The sequence below is a fragment of the Lycorma delicatula genome, chromosome 1, assembly GCF_047948215.1.
Source record: "Lycorma delicatula isolate Av1 chromosome 1, ASM4794821v1, whole genome shotgun sequence".
Lineage (NCBI taxonomy): Eukaryota > Metazoa > Arthropoda > Insecta > Hemiptera > Fulgoridae > Lycorma > Lycorma delicatula.
Genome location: NC_134455.1, coordinates 282499836 through 282521435, shown reverse-complemented (window position 1 = coordinate 282521435; position 21600 = coordinate 282499836). Strand labels below are relative to the sequence as shown.

At 31.0% G+C, this 21600-nt stretch overlaps 1 protein-coding gene across 2 annotated transcripts in view; it reads left to right on the top strand.

Annotated features, from left to right (window-relative positions):
* The window catches only part of LOC142318320 (potassium voltage-gated channel protein Shaw-like), a 263076-nt gene that overhangs the window by 149229 nt on the left and 92247 nt on the right, over positions 1-21600 (top strand). For both annotated transcript variants that reach the window (XM_075354896.1, XM_075354895.1), the window contains exon 3: positions 4622-4754. In XM_075354896.1, coding sequence (XP_075211011.1) covers positions 4622-4754 — 133 coding nt within the window. The remainder of the gene's footprint in view (positions 1-4621; positions 4755-21600) is intronic.

The window sequence follows — 21600 nt, the reverse complement described above, 5'->3', positions numbered from 1 at the left end:
ATCTCATTATTTTCATCTTTGATGCGTTCACATTATTCATATTAATGAATAAAATTTATTGTATATAGAAATTTTGAAACTATTTTATTATAAATAAAAACACAAAATTCTAGTACCAGTGCAGTGTTGCTAATGATAAATTACTTGACGTTAAAGTATTTGCGTCAATTACTAGCAGAAGAGAGTGAGAGAGAAAGTGTGAGATAATTGAGGATTATTGCACAATATGTGTCAGTAGCGCGAAAGTACGGTACGCAATGACTGACAGAGATGATGTCATCCCCGGTGTTCATTCTGTTCATATCTTGTGATGGGTGTAAAATCACGGATCTATTACTTTACACGATAATTCATAAATCACAGATGTAACTGATCACATAATGTCAGTAGCAAAGGAATAAAGTGACATATTCAGCACTATAAGGGGGAAAACATTATTATTTGGTAAACGATAAGTAATAAAATAGAAATAAAAAAGATAAAAGTTACTAAAACAAGTTGTAATTCTGAATACGTTAATTTTGTAAAACAAATGCCCTCAGGTTATTTTACTAGTTCACTTTTATTATAGATACAATCTAATTCTACTTTATTTAGACCGAGTTAATTCTATGTGTTTAGCCTATTCCTTGTCATGATTTATTATAAAAAGTGAATCGGAATCACCAAATACAGTTCTGTGTTTGTAATGTAGTTCTGTAGAAAAAGGACACAGATGCGATTGACATACATGGTTATATCACATCAGAACATTAACTTTTATCGGTAATTCAGTCACAATTTACGATTTTCAATTGTATTAATAGGGATATATTTCAGATACTCCTGCATCTGCCAATGCGTTATTTGGAGCAATATTTAACTCCTGCGTCCAATGTTTACCAATATATATGTAGTCAAATGCGTTGTTAAAGAAAACTATTTTTTTAAATTTTAATAATTCCGAAATACAAAAATTTATTGTCTTGCTAATTATTATATGAATCATAAGTCAATCCCAAAAACTGCACAAATATTTTCAGTAATAGCCAGCATTGATTGACAGGCATGCAAAAAATAAGGAGGAATAAAGTTTTTCCCACTGCCTCTTCACTGAGCCTAGTATTCTTTCGGTTTTCATGTTCATAATTACAACTATTAGGATTATCAACAAGTGATATTGAAAATTAGCAGTCACACGTTCATCGTAATAAACAAGTGTTAGTACAGCAAACATCATTATTCTCATAAATTATATCTGTCTAATGCCTCTTTCAATAAGTTGCTTTAAATGTATCACAGTTACAGTAACCTCTGGGCAAAATATTTTACAGGATCACTTTAATATTTCCTCTTTTTATTACGAAACACTTGAATAGTGCAGTATTATTGAAATCATTGCATTTAAATAGACTTACGAGCACGTGATTGGATTCGGTCGTCCTAAAGCATAAGATCGAATGTTTTTGCCACAAACGGCTACTGAGCCACGAAACAGTTTAGAGACCAGTGTCCTAACTAGCTCCTACACCTAACGTAAAAGCGTGAGCGGAATAAGCGTGGTACCATACACCACTCGCTTGCGTGTCCCACCCACCACTTGTCATATATCACTAAAATAGGTAGGTGCACCCCGCCAACTACTAAAACGTATATGATTATCAATAATTAATTTATCTTGTCAAAGACAGCAATTTGCTGCCACGTCTAGATCACTGAATGCCAGCAAGTACTTGTTCACCATTAAAGCGTTTGGACCCTTAATCTGGCTGGTAGCCAGCCATAACTCTCGGCTAGCTTCCTATAGCACGCGGTAGGAGTCTTTTCCCTTAGGTAAACTACTGATGTCGGTTGAACAATACAACCGCATCAAGGAATTCCCACATGCTCCGACAATGCGGCTCTCGCCACACTGACTTGCCGCTTGTGACTGATTTCCAATTTACCCCTTGACCTGTAAATTCCGGGATGGTCTGAATCCTGGCCCCCCCAAGAGCTAGGCAATCGAACATCATGTGTTTGTTCGATTGAAGTTCCCCGCAGACGCACAGCTCATCAGCTGCCAGGTGGAACCAAAACAAATATTGGTTTAAATTTACATAGCTGGAGAGCACTCGGGCTCCCGTTGCCCTTAAAAACGAAGTAGAGGTATACCATCCCTCCAAATCTTGTGTAAATCTATACAAGGACCTTCCCTTAGTCGTGGCGTACCATTCTTGCTGCCATACTTCCATCGCGAGGCTGTAAAGCCTCCTCCGCAGGCGGGAGATGGGTAATTGCTCGTAATTTAGTACCGGCGCATTGATATCACCGTTCCGCTCCGGTACAGGCCCGGCTCGAAACCGCATCACAAATACCTTGGCCTCCTTGCCTCTTCGCAATTTCCACATGGCCACCCGAATTTTCACCACTAAATCGATTGGGTGAGCCTTTCCCAATACAGTAGTAGCCTCGTAGGAGGTTGTTTTAAAAACACCAGTGCATACAATTTAGGCTCTGCGCAGGGAACTCCTTAAATTTTGAATAAGTGCTCGATTTCTTTCCAACCTATGCGCCCAAATGAACGCCGCGTAATAGGTCATACTTTCGAAGACACCTCGGTACACCATGTACAAATGACGGCCCGATAGTCCGTAATCCTTTCGAGCAATCCTCCTATTTGAGTATCACAGAGACGTCGTCCACCACCACTTGCCTAATGTGGTTGCTAAACAGCAACTTGTCATCAAACAAAACACCTAGATTCTTATGAACTCGAACTCGACTGATTACACAACCTTTATAATTAATACGGGGGTTACGACTGTATGATAATTTGTCTGCACCCTTGAGAAGCATAAACTTCGTCTTGGGCACAGAAATCCTTAAATTTTGAATGTCCATCCAGCCCTCTGCGGTTGACAAAGCAGCCTGCGCTCGGTCTTCTAGTTGAGGTCGTGAATTACTACGAACTAATAGGAGACAGTCATCGGTGAAAGCCTAGGCCGTGACTCCTTCCGAGGATGTCAGTCCCAAAAATCCGTCGAATACCAGGTTCCACAGCAAGGGACTGAGAACGGAGCCCGGAGCCGGAGACTTCCGCTGTTGACGGATTTTTTCCCAACTAGGTGCGCATCCTTAAACAGGGTCGTGCGATCCGACAAGTAGTCACGTACTACGGCCTGCAGGGCTACGGGAACATTGCAACGTTCTAACTCATAGAGGACAGAACTCCAACACAAGGAATTTTTAATAACGTGTTAATGCTAATCTCTTAAAAACTCTTAATACTAATCTTTCTTTAATATTTAGTTCAATCTCACGCAGCCGCAACCAGAATTAGTTACCGAGGTCTTGTATGCTGACATTTATCTGCTTCTTCTTTCGAGGTTCATAACATTTCTTGTTTATGTCAAAAATCACATACAATCCTGATTCTAGGCGGATGTTCAACATATTACTGGAAAATTTGAGCTTATATATGGAAAAGTCATTGAAAATTTTATCGAAAAGTAAAGTGTGCCAGCAGAGTTAGGGTGAGATTTATCCGATATTGTGTTTCACAATAATTAGCCGCAGAATGAGGAATTTGCACTGAGATGAATTTTTCTAGGAATTATTATTTTATTAAAATATTAAACTTTGCTTTCTTTACGAGACGTATTTATCGTACATCTTACCTTACATTTTGTAAGTATGTATAACCCTAACCATTAGGTTTTTTTGTAACAAATAGTTTCAGTTCTTAAGAAATACTTGAAAATTGGGCTTGGGCCTCATAACACAGTATAGAGGCCTGCTAAATTTTCAGCGGTCAATACACATACTGAACAAAGCGTGATTAAAATACATTCAAACCAATCTGTTGGTCATCGCTTGGAAATTAAGATATAGAAGGCTGGACAGGGTGTGTCTACAAAACGTTTCCCTATGCGAATTGAGAAATGTAAAAATGCATGATAGTACAATTTATTTTGAATATAATCTTGCTTTAGATATTATGAAGAAGAACTTTCCACATGAATATTATTTTCAAATATATTTGTTGCTCTAATCTTATCCGTTGGTTTATGAGTTAAGAAAAGATTTCTTCTTTTGTGTACGAATTGGGCTGTAAAGTACTTTACGATTGTTTTTATTCACATCTGTATTTATTATCTCATACTTTGCTGTTAATGTAGAGAATTCTATCATATATTGGTAAATGAACACCTTATCCGTGACCAACATTAATGTAATACACATTCAACTTAAGATATCGAAGACATATTTACCGTATACATTCAGTGTTACTGAATTTAAGAAGTAGGGTTATTAACCTGTACAATCAATTAGCTTATTAAAAAAAAAAAAATTGGGAATATTTATTTTATGTCAATATCTTTCTTCAGATTAAGAAGCTAATTCGAATAATACAATAACAGACAAAATATTTATTTATATATTCTTTTAGGGAAAATTAAAAAAAAATCCTTTTACTTATTAAGTTTCTTGTTATTTGTAAACCTTATTTTCAATAAAAACTAATTTTTTTCTTTATAAGCATGTGTACCATTTTCTTTCCTTAACATCGAAGTTACGATATATGTGACTTTAAGAATTAGGCCTAAATACAGATTTTCTTTGGTGAATTTTTTTTTAATTGAATAAATTTTTATTTCAGAACAGGAAAATTACACTATCCTACTAACGTCTGTGGTCCCTTATTTGAAGAAGAGCTGGAATTTTGGGGACTTGATTCAAATCAGGTTGAACCGTGTTGTTGGTCTACATACAGTATTCATCGAGACACACAGGTTAGTTTATTTCGACCCAAGTGTGTATGGTTGTTGATAATACTTTGTAATCTTTCTTTTTAACAATAATGTTTATTCATTTAGTATTTAATAATGCATATTGTCTTTCATTGTTTTTCCTTTTGACCGTATTTATAGGAGAGAAATTGGATATTATAGTGTTAAAACTGTAGTGCTATATTAAGTGCACCTAATAACTGTGTCTTTATTGTTGAGAATCGGTTATAATTAAACTAAATTTAATGTTAAATTTTAATAATATTGATAATAATTCCTCTACTATAGAGTTAGAAAACGAAAATAAATGGTTTCAGAGAAGAGAAATTTTACAAAACGTTTTTTGTCGTAAGATTTTAAATTATTATCATATATTTCTATATCACTTTTTTTTCACTTTCAAATTAAATTTACATTTTCAAATTAATTTTTCAAATAGTAAATGTTTTTTTTTTTTTTAAATAACGTTCAATTTTCCTTAGAAACAGATTTCGGTTGCACATTTTTTGATTCCCCTGAAACTGTGAAAAGAGACACAGATTATTGTTGGTGGTAGATTTTGTCCGGAATTAAATAGTTCCGGCGTAGCTGACAAAAATTATGAGAGAGCTTGGTTATAGCCGTCTCACTGAGCCTTTTGATCTAGACTGAAAAGCTACTTAGATTTACAATCACACGGACCTGAGTTAGCGTGGAATAACCTACTCGCAGCGTGGTAGGCCAGTTCTGATCTGAAGGCTTGAGGCAGATAGCTGCTTCAACAAATCAGATGAGAACATGAAATGACATGGTCATAGCAAAACTTGCCCGTAATTTGAAAATATTACTTTCTTTCCTTTTTTTAAATATAAGAGGTACCACTAAGCAAAATTTATACGTTAATTATGTTAGCTCCCGCTAGGAAATGACAGTCCTCAACCGTTTCCACATAGCAAAACAGATCCAATCCAAGTTTCAGCAAAATCAGAAATTGAATGAAAATAGTTGGAATACTTTTATGAGGTTTTAGCTTCATTTTGTATACCATTCAAAGAAGACTTGTGTACTATAGAGTCCAAATTGCAGTATTTAATAAATAATATTAAAAAAATCATCGAATCAAGAATTTAGTTCAAATAGAACATTTAAACAAACACAAATATAACCCATTAAGAGGTATATAACCCATACCTTTAGAGGTATTAATTTAGAGGTAACGTGTTAGAGTGTCAACGCTACTTTATTGATTTAGTACATAATAGAGATGACTCATCTAATATTAAAAAATTACACTATTTTCATTCTTCTTTGAAGCTTCTTTCTACAGCTGTTTCAAGAAGCTCATATAATGGCATGATATCAGTGATAACATAGAAAAATATCAATAAAGGTTTAACAGGCTTCTTCTAAGTTAACTCAACATTCATATTCTTCAATGGAAAACTATTGAAATTATTTGCAATGAATCTATACAAGAACAGACAATGTCTAGAAATGAACTTTAGAAACTGATTCAAATCCTCAAAGTAAATAAAAACTTCATATGAACAAATGTTATGTCTCGTTTCGTTATACGTCTGTATTTTTGGGTTTTATACATTTATAACTCACGAAAGGAATTAGATATCTTGATAATTTTTGTTACAGGTTTTACATTGACGTTCCCTAACAGAAAAAAGAAAAACTCGTGATTTTACAGTTTTTTCTGTAATTAAAAGAATTCCGCGGTATTTAAACGTTAGTATCGCAATAGGTAATTAAACACATCATAAATTACCAAAAAAAATAAAAAATAGAATAGATTGAAATGCAAATAGCAGAGAGATATTAACAGTCTGAAGTATTTGCCATTCTGATTATATTAGTGCGCGGTTAGTATTTAATACGATAAGTATTGTAGATTATCGAACAGAAAATCAAAGAAAAGATAACTATTTAAAAAGAGAACAAAGAAAATTCAGATAAAAATAAATTAAAAATGTTACAAATTCAGTTTCAAAATGAGTACAAAGATTTTGTTATTCTTTTAAACTAAAAATTCATCTACATTTTCTTTAATAATTTTTAATTTTTTTTTTCATCTGAAGCTGGTGTTCATAATCATTCAGGCCTCTCGTACCAAAATAAAAACAATTGATTAAAATATGCGATTCAAGACAGAAATCAGCTCATCATTATGTTTATCATCACTGCGTATATCAATGTATATTACGTGTATACTGTATACACCTATATACCACGCACACCCATGTAAGACTTGCATATAGGTTTGGAAAATGGAAAAATCGAAACAAAAATTGTTATTTTTTTGCATTTTATTAAAAAAAATCACCATAGACGATTGGGGATTCAACAGCAAATATTATTTGCAAAATGTCAGTAAATCTATCTAAATGTAAATATTTAATTAAAAGATACGTAACTACTTAATGACCGTCATTAGTGCTCAATTTTCCGTTATCCGTAGAAGTCCAATTATCTTCGTAATCATTTAACGACGAATAATCGCCCTAACATCTATCGAGAGCGTTCGAAGTACAACATTTTTTAATCAAATCATCCAGTATTTCTGTTCAAGTCGCAATAATGTATTTCCAAATATGTATCAAAGACGGTTACTTAATTTTACCAGACGATGTATTCTCGTTGTTTATTGTCCATCCGGTTTTGTAGTGTTAACGGAGTTTACTTTTAAAAGACAGTTTACGCAGGTATCTAGAAGTTGAAGAATAGATACGCTTCTACCAGCAATAATAACCTGATCACTCTTTTCAGCAATTAGGTTTCCTTTTACATCATCGGTGTATGGCCCCTACAACCGTACGATACAAATACGGAAGATTTTTGTAATAAAAGGCCTGGTAATGCTCCCAGACGTTTTTAATCCAGCCTGTATTAATTTATTATTCGTCTATCCCTTTCATTGAGTTCGTACAACAATATCAGGTGGAAATTTTTCTCCTTTCAGTATATATTTTCTTTTAAAAGTTACATACTGGAATAATTTTACCCCTTCCGAAAGTATTGTCAGCATCAACGAGCAATGTTGTTTTTCGTACCGGCAGTTAGTACCTGATCATTCTTTGGATTTACAATTTCAATTGTTGTTGCTGCTGGCACTTCGAAAATCACCGATATTTGGTACTCATTTCCAATTTTATCTAGAGAACAATTGTTCTTTTTTCGCAAATTTATGACATCTTTGATTTTTTGTCAGTTTATCATCGTTTGCTTCTTACGATAACTCGTAACTTTTCTGGAACAGTGAATGAATGCAGTCCTTTTTTTTATCTATTCTTCAGTTTTACTTGCAGAAAACCTTTACGTGCTGAACGGTTGTTGTCACAATGAAAATTGATTACAAAATGGCTAAAAATGTTTTCATATGAAATAAGAATAACTTATGTGTGAGAAGAAAGCAAAGGACAGCTTCTTATATTCTGGCGGCACATCTTTATGAGTTTAATTTTTTAATACCGGTAATTACTCTTATAGTTATAAATAAATCATATCGTTTATGTATCTTAACGTCTACTACAGATGTAGAGTGGTCAGTATTACTTAGATGTATTCATTAATACAAAAATAGAAAAGGTAAGTCTTAATATTTCAATTCGATTTTCTCTTAGTTGTGTCACTCGTAGGCAGTTGTTAGACTTTAATTTGTTTAAAAATTAAGGTTGCGTAATTTAAACTAATAATACGGATTATTGTGTTTTTTTTAAAAACACAAATTTCTGGGTAAATTATACAAGTAGTCTTATTGTGAAGTACTTAAATAATTGTTATTAAACTGAAGATATTACGTAAAGACATATCATAATGTTCAAGTTAATTAACTGTACTGTACCGCTATCTCTTTTTTGTGTTAGTTGAATTACAGTTTTTTAAAATAAGTTGTATTATTAAAATTAATTAAATTGGCTTATCGTATTAAAAAGTAAATATAAAATAAATAAAATGCGAATTCTGTGACATAGTTTATTTTAATGGAATTATTCTCAGTGTTTCTGTTTGACATCAAGTTACCTGTAAAAATTACAAATTTCTGCAATTGTTTTGTCAAGTTGATATACGTAATTTAATATAGATATAATATAGATTGAAATAGGTTCTTTTGTCTACTCGACTAGGCAAGCAGAAAAAAATTTAAACAATCACATAACCGATATACACACATATAAATTTAAATTGTATGAATGTATTAAATAAAAAGTAATATAATTTAATGAAAATTTTACTTTCGGTTGTTGTAAACCCTTGTATAATGGAATTCTGCTATTAAATTAATACGACTATTTGTAAATTAAATTTTTACTATTGAAACTACATAAAATAATCGAAACAATTTTATTAACATTTCCAGTTTCCAATTCTAATTTAATTTAATTTTCCTTTTTTTTGCATTAGTTTGGAAAAAAACACTTTAATATTTATTATTTGCAAAAAAAAAAAACAAAACTGGCGACTGTATTGCTGAATTTACTCTTCCTTTCCATCACTGATAAAGCTGAAAATCCTTCTTTCATTGATAAACCTTTCGGAGAAGAGTTACCCTAATCTAAAATCATTTTTAAAAACAGTAAAGGATAAAATAAACTTGAAAAACTAAAATTAGATGTAAAAAAATTACGATTATAAAATTACGATGTTAATAATTTTATTCTGTAAGCCTTAATTAATTTTGTTATCTTGACTAATTTGCATTAATTGTAATAAACATATTTTTGAAAAACTGAAAAATTGCTTTGTACAACAAAACATAATCATAAATTATATTATATAAACACTTATAAAATATTGAGCACTACACCTTACCTGGTATTTTTTTCACAGAAGATTCTATACACACGACTTTATAAAAAAACATTCCTCTAAAAAAAATATAGTATGTATTCTAAATTTTTCTTTATTAAATTACGACTCATTTTAAAGTTAGTATTAATTCATTTTAATAATAGTAATAATTACTATTATTATTGTTAAAATTTAAGTAAAATTACTTATTATGCTAAGCACAGTATCACTAAAGGTACCAGTATCACTAAATGGAAGTTCTAATCCTAGAGAGACTGATTCAAGAGTTTATAGAATTATTTACATGAACTAGAACCGGATAGATGATTTAAAAGAGTACCTCCTATTTTGAAAATTATTAGCTGTCACATTTTTAATACTTACTAAGTGTGTTTACTGACGACTAGTTTTCTTACGACTTGACGTTTAGAAAATATTGGTTTGTTTAGCCATGTAACCTCTTAAATCGACGCTACTTTAGTACAAGCGTATCAGAATTGGGTCGACTAGAATTACAAATTTAAAATTTATTGGTTATTTTCATTATATTTTAAAATAAACTTTTCTTCTTCATAAAAGATAGATTAGGAACTGTTAGGTGTATTTTAGTAATTTGTATAGACTACAAAAAAGGAATGGAGCAAGAAATTTTGAGGAATTCTGACAACTACTTGACCTTAGATCTACGTTTAAATCCCGCCTTTTGGCGGGAATTAAACTTTTATTTTTCTTTTTGTTGGAATTATTTCTGTGAATTAAATTTGATTACACAAAAAGCAAAAATAATATGTATGTTTCCTCTAATATCGTACTATTCGTACTTTTATAAAAAAACACATTATGATGCAGACTTACAATGGACTTGCGTGTATTCAATGAAATCTTTACTATTTTGAAACCTATTGAACGGATAATGATACATTTTTGTTGAGAGATAGAAGTTTTAATGAAAAATGTTAAAGTATTAGGTTCTTTTTTAAACTACAGATATTTATTTTTTATTACAAATCTATTTTTAGTATGTAACAGAAACGTTTCTTATATTACTTTCTAGATAAATAACTATTATTTTGCTTGTTGTAAAACAAAAAAGACTAAAAGAGATCCATTACCAATAGCTTTAACTATGTGTAGGTAAAACATTTATAAGCTGAATAGTAGCTTTCTATAGGCTTAGCTAACTCTAAATTATGTAGTCGTTACTTATAAAAAAAAAACATTATCTTTGCCATCTATTAAATGGAAGGGAAAAAGGAAAAAATATAACCTGAAATTTTGTTAATTTTTATCATTCCTTTTTTAATTTCTATCCTTCAGCATAATTATTTATGAAATGCTTCCTCACGAGATATCTCGAGAGAAAATGCGTGAGTATAACTTCTAGAAAACGAAACGAGAATCTCTTGGAGGATATTTCTGCTGTGTAATCCATAGTTCCTAAACTTGGAGGTTGCGACTCCCGCGGGAGTTGCGGTGATATGAAGGGGAGGGGGGGGGGGGGTCGGAAAATTAGCCTTTCACTTTACACGTAAACAATAATGAAATCATTATATCAGAAAAAAATCATTTATTATAAAAATTGTATTTACATTTATAAGTACACATGTAAAGAAAATAAATTAATGAAATGGTTGTTTTTCACTTAAAAGTTTCATCATACGTGGATCTATGTTAGAAACACACAAAGCAAATTGTGTTCAATTGATAATAGATGATTCCTATATTTAGTTTTCAGCGTAACCATAAACAAAAAAACCCTTTTCATTTAGGTAAGAGGTGGCGAAAGGGATTAATATTTTCAATGACTCTCTGACTAAATTTCCATATTCACTCCAACGAGGAAGCTGAAACGTATCTAAATCTTCAGGTGTGGATTAAAGTTGTAACGTTTTATCGGCAGACATTTCAGTGAGCTGGTCGTGAATTTCAACTGGTAACTTACCAGTTGCTACAACATTTTTACTAAATAAATTCAGTATCCATCTCTTTCAGAAATCATTTTTATCTTTCGAGAAATAATCCGCCAACTAAATTTTTAGCTCACGCAAACATATCGTCATGCTATCCAAAATATGGTGAATAATAGTGCCTTCTTCATGCAGATTTTTTTCAGTAAAATTGTAAGTGAAAGGAAACATACCAAAACGTTTGCTCTGATGGCGAATAATCCAGATATTAATGAAAGCGTCAACTTTGTCTGTCATTAATAAAATGTTTTATTACGTTTTTATAAATTCACACTCAAGTTGTTTAAATGTGAAGATACATCAGCTAAGTAAGCCAACAACAAAATATACTCATTATTCCGTAAATATATTGAAAATGGCGTTTGTATATCCTGAAAAAATTATTAATTCATCCTCAATTCCAATGACCGGGTTAATACTTACCCCAGCGATAAGCATCTGACTTCTGCATGGAAAAGAATAATTTTTTTCTTTTCGCCCATTTCACCGCTTGGTTTTGCAAACAATCTACTTTGTAATGGTGACTTTTAATAAAATGTACAATTTTTACAGCTTTACAAAGAATTTGTCTGAGATTTTCCTGCTGCATATATATTTAATGACTATTAAAACACTGATCATATCAATTGGAGCAGGTATTGGTAACATATCAATTGACTATACCAGGTTTGAACATCTTAATTACTCTTAATGCTTCGAGATAAGATGCTTCAAGTGTACTTGTAGCAGTATACCTTGATTTACAAATAGAATTTTGTTGATTTCTCAAGGTATATAGTTTCCTTTCAAAAAATTAGAAGAGTTTGCTTTTATGATCTCGTTGTTTAGTTTCCAAGTGTCGAATTGATTTTTATGGCTTCATGCTTTCATCGGAGAGGATTTGGAACCAAAGAACGCACTTTTGGTTTCCATTCAATGAGGTAAAACCATAATCTAAATAAATGTTATTGTACAATTCTGTCTCTTTACCAACCGATTGACTCGATGTAGATGGCTTATTCTGTTTTTTTTTTTTTTTTTTTTAATATCCATTTTACAAAAAATTCTAATCGAAAAAACAGTTACACCGTTTCACTACACATAAAAAACCTGCGCAGGTGCCGCAGTGCGTGGCGTGATCCATGTGTACATATCTACTTACGACGGACACATTTAGTCATATAATTGAGTTGCTACTTTTAATATGGTGAGCGTAGATGTGAAATCGATCTGTTTTTACTTCTGTTCTAGTGACGTAGTGTGTAGTGTGTACTATGTACTCGTGATTAAGACTGATATTATTACATTAGTTTATTTTGTAATCTATTCGCTATTTAATCCGAGAATGATTAGCCTTGAAAGTGACTGCGGAAGAAAATATCCCATTAGGATATTTTTTTACCAGGTAAAGAAGTGGCTAAAGAATATCCAAAAGTTTCGTTAATTAAATTTATAAAGAAATCTCTAATTTTTTTTATATACATCTGTGAGGAATACTGTTAACGTTGATAACGAGAATTCTGCAATAACACAAAACGAAGTGTATCTGTCGAAATAAGTAGAAAATGCGAAGAACCTGAAAAATCATCTCGTGAATACCGAACAATCACAACTGGAAAACATGAAAGCAGATCACAAAAGCAGAAGGAAGTAAATGAATTATTTACCACTGATAACCCAGCCACATTGCCAAAAACATTAAATCATACTACGAGAACATTAATTGTTCAACGTGGTCCACCTTGTATTACAATTTCAAATGATTTCACAAAGATGCAGATAGGATATGTTTTTCCACAACACATTATGTGAGAAGAATGGATTGTATATTCCAGATCTTCGAACAAAGTATTTGTTTTTGCTGCAAGTTTATTTTCCTCTGACGAGAATTTTATAAGATAAAGGTTTTTTCGATTGGCGCAGTAAGTGCACGATTAAAATTTCATGAACGATCCACCGTAAAAATTGAATGCAAACATTCTTCGACACAAATAGTATGCAATTTAAAGGGAAAAATACAATTGATCAGTCTGAGAAAAAGCTAATAAATCATAGTTGGCCCAATGTTTTAAAATGCATTGTCGCATCAATGTTCAGCAGAACATAATTTAGCATTTAGAGATAGCAGTGATACGCTGTACACAGCTCATAATGGTAATTTTTTTTTACAGGGTAAATATTATTCTATTATACTTGACTGTACTTTCGATGTTAGAAATCAGAAACAAATTTCGGCCATTTTTAGATTCTTGTATGAATTTGGAGGAAGAATTGAAATTCGGAACATTTTGTAACATTCTTAACAATTAACGATACTACTGGTAAGGACATTTATGAAAAATTAAATCACTTCTAAATGCAATAAATATTAAATTATAAGACTGTCGAAGGCAAGCTTATGATAATGGAGTATATATGAAAGGTATATATGAAGGTATTTGCGCATACACTTTAAATGAAAATGAAAAGGCATTTTATACTCCTTGTGCTTGCTATAATTTGAATTTGATATTAGAAGACGTCGGAAAATCGTCACTTATGGCAATCAATTTTTCTAACATCATTAAAAATAATATATACCTTATTTTCTGCCTCAGTGGCACACTGGATGTACTAAAGCGAGTCGTTAAGTAGTTAACCCCAAATCCACTGTGTCACACAAGATGGGAATGCAAATTAGAATCTGTTAGAGCTTTACGTTTTCAAATACAGTAAAACTTTGCAAAATAATAAAATACCTGTAGATGTAGCAACAAAACATATTAAAGAATTATTGGCCATCTTTTGAAACATTAAGAATTTCAGGATTTGAAACATCTTTTCAAACAGCTAAAGAGTTATGTGAAGGGTTGGAGAATAAAATAAAATTTAAAGCTCTACCTGCCGATCGCAAACGAAATTTTTTTGATTATGAAACTCCTGATAAATCAGAAAGTAAATTTTTAAAGAAATTTTTTTAATATTATTATTGATACCGCTTTACAGTCCATTAAAATCCGCTTCGAATGATATGAAGAACTCGAAAAACCATTTAGTTTTCTTTATAACACAAAATATTTACGCGAAATGACAGGACAATTAAAGAGCTGCTGCAGATCAGTTTATTCAAAATTGAATACTGATTTTGATGAAACAGATATTTATAACAAATTATTTTTATTACGAGATATTGTCGTGGAGGAATATACTCCTCTTAATATATTGAAATACATAATAGCAAATAAATTATCGCATATTACCAAATGTAACAATTGCGTACAAAATTTGATATACTAACACTCTTATGGTTGCATCAGCAGAGAGGTAATTTTCAAAATTGAAACCGATAAAGAACTTCTTGCAGAACTCCATGTCTCGCTGGCTATAATTGAAATTGCTAAGAAAATAAATTATGACGATGTTATAAATAACTTTACTAATAAGCAAGTTAGATTAAATCTCATATAAATTTTATTATTCTGTAATTTGTCAATTTTAAAATTTTGGAATGGAACATTAACTATTTATATAATGAACCAATTTATATCAAATAGTAAAACATTTCAATATGTAATCTTTCTAAGTACCTTTATCAGCTGATTATTTGATACATGCCACGTACAGGAAAATTCTCAACATTCTCTTTGTGCACTCTCTCTTTTTCTGTTGAGCCTCCAGAACGACCGTAAGGTATTATTTCAGAGGATGATATGCATGAATGTAAATGAAGTGTAGTCTTGTACAGTTTCAGGTCGACCACTCCTGAGACGTGTGGTTAATTGTAACCCAACCACCAACGAACACGATATCCACGTTGTAGTATTCAAATACGTATAATAGTAACTGCCTTTACTAGGATTTGAACCTAAGAACTTTCGACTTCGTAATTAGATGATTTGCGATGAGGAAAGGTAAGACCAACCCGGTAGGTTGGTCTTACTGGAGAAAGTTTACTGTCTATTTTACAACAAAACCCTACAAAATATTTCCAAAGAGTCTTTGATCTCAAAGTATATCTTTAATGCTGGATCTTCAGCTACCCATATAGATGACGTGAGTGAGGAAATATTTCCACCATTACTACATTGAACACTTTCACCCATTTGTTTTCACATTGACATAATCAGAAGCATGAAAATGTAAATGTTATTCATCTAATGTGGCAACAGTAGTTTTGAAAATTTCATTACCAATATAACTTAGTTTTGGCACCCTCATAACTCTGATGGGTATTATTTTGGGTGTTCCTTTATATTGGTTCACAGTTACAATTTACTTCAATAATGAGGGTACTTAAGCGAAATTTATGCCACCATGTCGCTTTTCATCACTTCAAAGATAGCCTTCACATTCGTGTGAGGTGTAATTTAGTACCCGATTCAAGTGCTATCTGTCATATTCACTTTACATTCGATAATTGTGGATGCTCTCTTCTGTCACTAGAATTTACAAAAATCTCCTAAGTGGAAATTTAAGTGTATTTTTCTAGAAGGAAATTAGCCACGTAAATCTTTTTAGGGGCTAACAACGTAATGGATCAATATAGCCAAACGTCACAACTAATAAACCACATCATACTATTGACAAATATGGACAATGAAAAAAAATTCAGCCTACGGATTAAATTTATCGAAAAACATGAAAGTTTTGTAAGTGTGACTCTATAAAGGGAAAACATAATAGAAGTTTCGTAATATGATGAAGCGTTACGATGCAGTTATTTAGGGGCCTATCGAAGAGTCATCAGATGACTTGAGGAATTAATACATCCGAGGCATATCTGTTTTACTTCAAACCTAACAAAAAATTATTAATTGTATTACTTTAAATTTCAGAATTTATTTTTAATGTATCAGTTAAGTGATACTGATGAAATTATATGAATGAGTTCTCCTAATCCTGGATAATTGTAAAGATCTGTCAATTTTCTTCTTAGGTTGAAACATAAATTATAAACTTAGTCTACACTAGTGATGAGGATTTAGAGAGTTATAATTACTTACACCCAATTTTTGAAGCTACTAGTTCTGTAAGGAATAATTGTTGAGGAATTTAATTATTTTTCCATGTTTCGATTAAGATAGTTATGATTAAATTATTTGCAGTATCGGAATCATCAAAATAAAACATTAAATCACCGCACTGCATTGTTATTATAACAGATAATAACATCTCTACCAGCGCAATTTATCTGTTTTTGTCAGTAAATTTGTGGCACAACTCGGTTCAATTTTATGATGCGATAAAACTAAACAGAAAATTGGATGGATTCGGGATTTTAATGTGGAAATAATGATACAAAAGTTATGACGAATGCAAAGAAAAGTAATTTAAGAAAATTCAGCGATGTAAATTTATAATATTAATTTTTATAATTTCTGAGAGTTTGTAGCAGCAGATTTCATCAAAACAGCGAAAATCTAAACATCTCAGGAATGGTCGACCTACACTGTGCAAGGCTACACTTCATTTACATTCTTACATGTCATCCTCATTCATCATCTTAAACAAAAATATAAGTTAAAAACAATGAAAATAATTTAGAAAATTGTAACTTTTTATTATAAAATAGAATAAATTTTTTCTTGCAATTTGTCATTATTAAAGTACAGTTTCACAATCTACCTTTTAAAAGTAATTTTGGATTAAAATAAATGTGCTTTTAATGCTCTTTTAAATCTATGGAAATGAAATCTGTATTCTGAACCTGGTTAGCTTACATTTAGGTTAAATAAATATCCACTTTTCAAAATCCCTAAATCCCAATATTATTTTCCCTTTAGAGATATCAGTAAATGTTAATTTTATCCTTTTGAGTGATAAAGATTAAATTGTTATTCCTGCACAACAATAAACATATACTGAACTTATTTCTAAGCATTTAAAAAAAATTAACACAACTGAAAATTATCAACTATTCGTCTCTCTTCACAAATAAAACCCTTTTAACATATTTTGTTTGTTAGAAAAATGATGGCATAGTTTAACCGTTATCCAGTGGTTTTCATTTCTATCGCAGGATAAATATCAACGGTTGTATTTTCATTTCGTGGAACAATACAGAAGATGTCTTCATTCGAGAATTTGCTTTGTAGGAGGAAGTCCCAAATGTTTATGATCTATTCAAAAGGTTGTTTTGGAGTCTTTATTACATAAATGACATAATTTTATTATGTCATTAGGAAGAGTATGTTATTAATTCCATGAACTAAACTACAACATTTTATTAGATTTTACTTCTCTGTAATTTATTTAGGATATTTTCATTATTGTTTAAAACGAAATGAGAAAATTTTCATTCCGAAAGAAAACAAGAATTTGTGTCATAAAATGGTATATATTCAGTAGATATAAAACGGAAATGCAAAATTCAAAAAAAATTTTTCTGTAAATAACTATTGTGTAATTAGAAAATGTAAAATTAATTAAAATTGTTTGAAAATGAACATACATAAAAATCCAGATTCCAAGCCTGTGAAATTACGAATTCCTGGGTCGTGATGATTTTCTTAAAAATGATTCTAAAACGTCCTATTTTAAACTTATTAAAAATAATATTATTTGAATAAATTTACATTATCTTATTTAGTTATATTAAATGAAAAACTGAGATGAACTTTTTAATTACTATTGTTATTATTGAAACTCCTTGTTAAAATAAAATTAAAATATAGCAGTAATAACTATTTATGCTGTTTAGTACAGCGGCATAAGTATATAGTTTCATTTAACAATATTTTCAAATTATTTCCTAACTTATATCTTTAAAAAATGTACATTTTACTGTTGATTAATATTTGGCACTTTAACATACGTTTGGTTTGCTTATGGATTTAAAAAAAAAATATTTATATATTATTATTTAGCTTAAGTTTCAGCGTTGTTTTTAACTGTGATTGATTTGTTAGTATTAAACTATAAGTATATATTTTTAGGAACGCTTCAGTGAATTTCAATAAATGAATTCAGATATATGAACGGAAACCTCCATATGCGGGAGATACAGAGTCAATCTATTTCAACAAAGGCTGTTTAATTGGATGTCGCTTCTGTTGAACTCATTTTTTTAACATGAATTTGCATGATTTCAGGAGAATTTACAATATTGCACACCCGTTGGAAACAGCCCTTGGAATTGTTAAAAAGTAATCAACTCTTGTCACATTTTTTCATTTAATTTTTAAAATTATTCATAATGTTTTAAAATTATTATTTTGATAATGAACTGTTGAATGAAAAAAAAATTAAGAGTATTTCCTTTTTGAAGTAACTCATACTAACAAAAAATAAACGATACTTCTTAATATATATATATATATATATATATATATATATATATATATATATATATAAGTGGTTTAAAGAATCCATTTCAACCAATCCTCTAAAGAAAATTACCGCTGCACCAACAACGCAGACAACTACCAAGATCCTTATGAAGGGATCTACTAAAACCTCGTCGCCTAGTAAGGTGTCTCCAGCCTCCCAGGGTTCCAAGTCCCCACCATCATTTCGAGGTCACTCCGAGGATATGGAGACTATTGAAGTGCCCGAAGAAGCGAAACATTTCTTAAAAGTTATAAATAGTAAAAAGAAAAACCGCATTGTATCTGATAAGCAATTTGCACGCACAGCTTTTACATAATTAACAGAGAAAAGGTTTTTTTTATGGCTATAAAAATTAATCAGTGGAATGTTTGCGGTCTCCGTTCTCACCGTGAGGATGTTGAAATCCTAATAAAGGACGACAATCCTTTAATACTGCGTCTGCAGAAAACACAACCATTCTCAGGATGATGTGTTCTTTCGCGGATACGTCTACAAAATTTGCGTCAATCAAACTGAGGATAGTGAACGTGAGGTTGTGGCTGTTTTTCTGAAGGAAATAGTAATAGCCGCTCGTATTCTGCTAGCAACAGACATTCCTACAATCTCAATGAAGATATTGATACCATTCAAAACAAATACCAGCAAGTTATATCTTCTTCCAAACTCTGATAGCAGTGAAGATGATCTGTCCAGACTGTTTTCCTAGATTCCTTTACCATCCCTAATAATTGGCGATTTAAACGCCCATCACAATTCTTGGGGTTCATCATCATGGTCTGACCGAGGCAATATAGTTAATCGACTGAGGCAGAACTTAGATCTCTGCTTATTGAAGGATAGATCGTATACGTTTATGTCATCTTCAGCAGGTACATTTTCGTGCATCGATCAATCAGTGTGTTCAGCAACCTTACTCCCACCTACGCGGTGCGTTTCCAAAAACTACTTTAGAAGCGATCATAGTTGTAATCTCAGTCGATAATAGTGATTTGCATCAGAGTCAGCCACGCAGATGGGTGGTTCAGAAAGTGGACTGGATCGGATACAAGGATTCCTTCAGCAATTATTATAATAATAATTAATTATAATAATAATAATTTTTTATCATATTGTTGCAGAAAAAAGAACATGCTACTAATTTTTTATTAGATTTATTATTATGGTTTAATCATAGATATACGACATATTATCCCTTGAAATTTGGCAAAGAAAAGTAATAGGCTTTTCTTAATGAGATGTTAGCTCAATTTACAAGAGATAATTTTTTTAATTACAAATTATCTTGAAATTTCAAAATACCCTACGTATAAATCGTTCCAGTTTACAAATCTTTTTCAGAAAATACCTTCAGTGTAATTTTTCTGTGGTTGAATTGACAGTAAAAAATAAATCTAGAAAGGAAACAATCGATTTCAAGAACCGGTATTTTTATTCATTTGATTATTAATAAAACGTTTTTCTTTCAATGCATATTATTTTTTTATATTGGGTGATAAGCATGATATACATTTCTTTCTCCGACTAATTTTTCAAATTCGATTTAATATCTCTTTAAGATTTCAAAATTAAAGTTTATTTTCAGATAAGATTTGATTGCAAGAAATGGTGGGTTGCAAAAAGTTGTATCGATCTCTATCTAATGTTTTTTTAAGTTTCAAAGAAATATATATTATTGGATAAAAAACATTATTTTTTCTAAATAAGTAAATATTTACAAAAATATTATTGGATTTAAGAGGCCTACAGGAGATCTTTTCTGTACCAAACCATACGGAATGCTTCTATTCTATTTATTAAATGGATTCCAATTTTTAGCAAAAAATCCAATCGTTATTATTAAATGACTCCAAAAGTAACAGTATAGGAATATCAGAAAAAATTTGACTGTTTTATCATTCAATTTGCACTACATTAAAATACCGGTAATTCTATTCCATTTATGAAAAATAATATAGATTTAAGTTAAACCACCAAATGCTGTTTAGATATAGAATTTACAAATTAATGTTATTTCGTATAACATTATTGTTATTTAATATTATTGAATTATTATTTATTGTAAGAAACGTTTTACAATCAGAGGTTAATAATTATTAATAAATCAATATATTTAACCCGACGTCATTGTGGTACTAAATTGTTACACGGTTTTTGAGGTGGGTCAATATAACCCGTGTATGTAATGTACGATATTTTCAAGTTTTATTGAATATTTCGTAATGTTTGTCATTATAATGCATATTTACACTCTAATCTTAACAATAAAAGAAAAAAAATATTAATTACAGAACATTTATCCAAAGTATTTGAATTTTTACTTAAATTCACACAAATTTGAGATCCCTTAGAGTTTCATCACTTTACTACACTAAAATATAGTCTTTTCAATTACATATCGCACTTAATTTATACGTAACTAATATATCATTGGAAAAAAAGTTTAACGAAACTAATTTGAATCCTCATTGTTTACACAATCACTGCAGAAAGATATGATATGCTCAGGGAAAATATATTTAACACAACCTCGACATGTGTGTTTCGTTTTACGATCACTTTGTACAGGGCATACTTGGCATCTTTTGCGGGCATTAGGTATTTTAGCAGGAGGCTCTTCAGGTGACGCACCAGTAAACTCTACGATTCTCTTACGCATTTCTCGTGGCAAGCGATTCAAGTTCTGGCGGTTTTTCAAATGATCTCTGACGAGCGCAAGACCTAAGCTTTTCAAAAAATGACATCGTTTTTCCATTGGCTTATTATTGTTTATCCGGTGTATTATAAGACCGTTAATGCCAGAAATGTTCAATGTGTCGTAA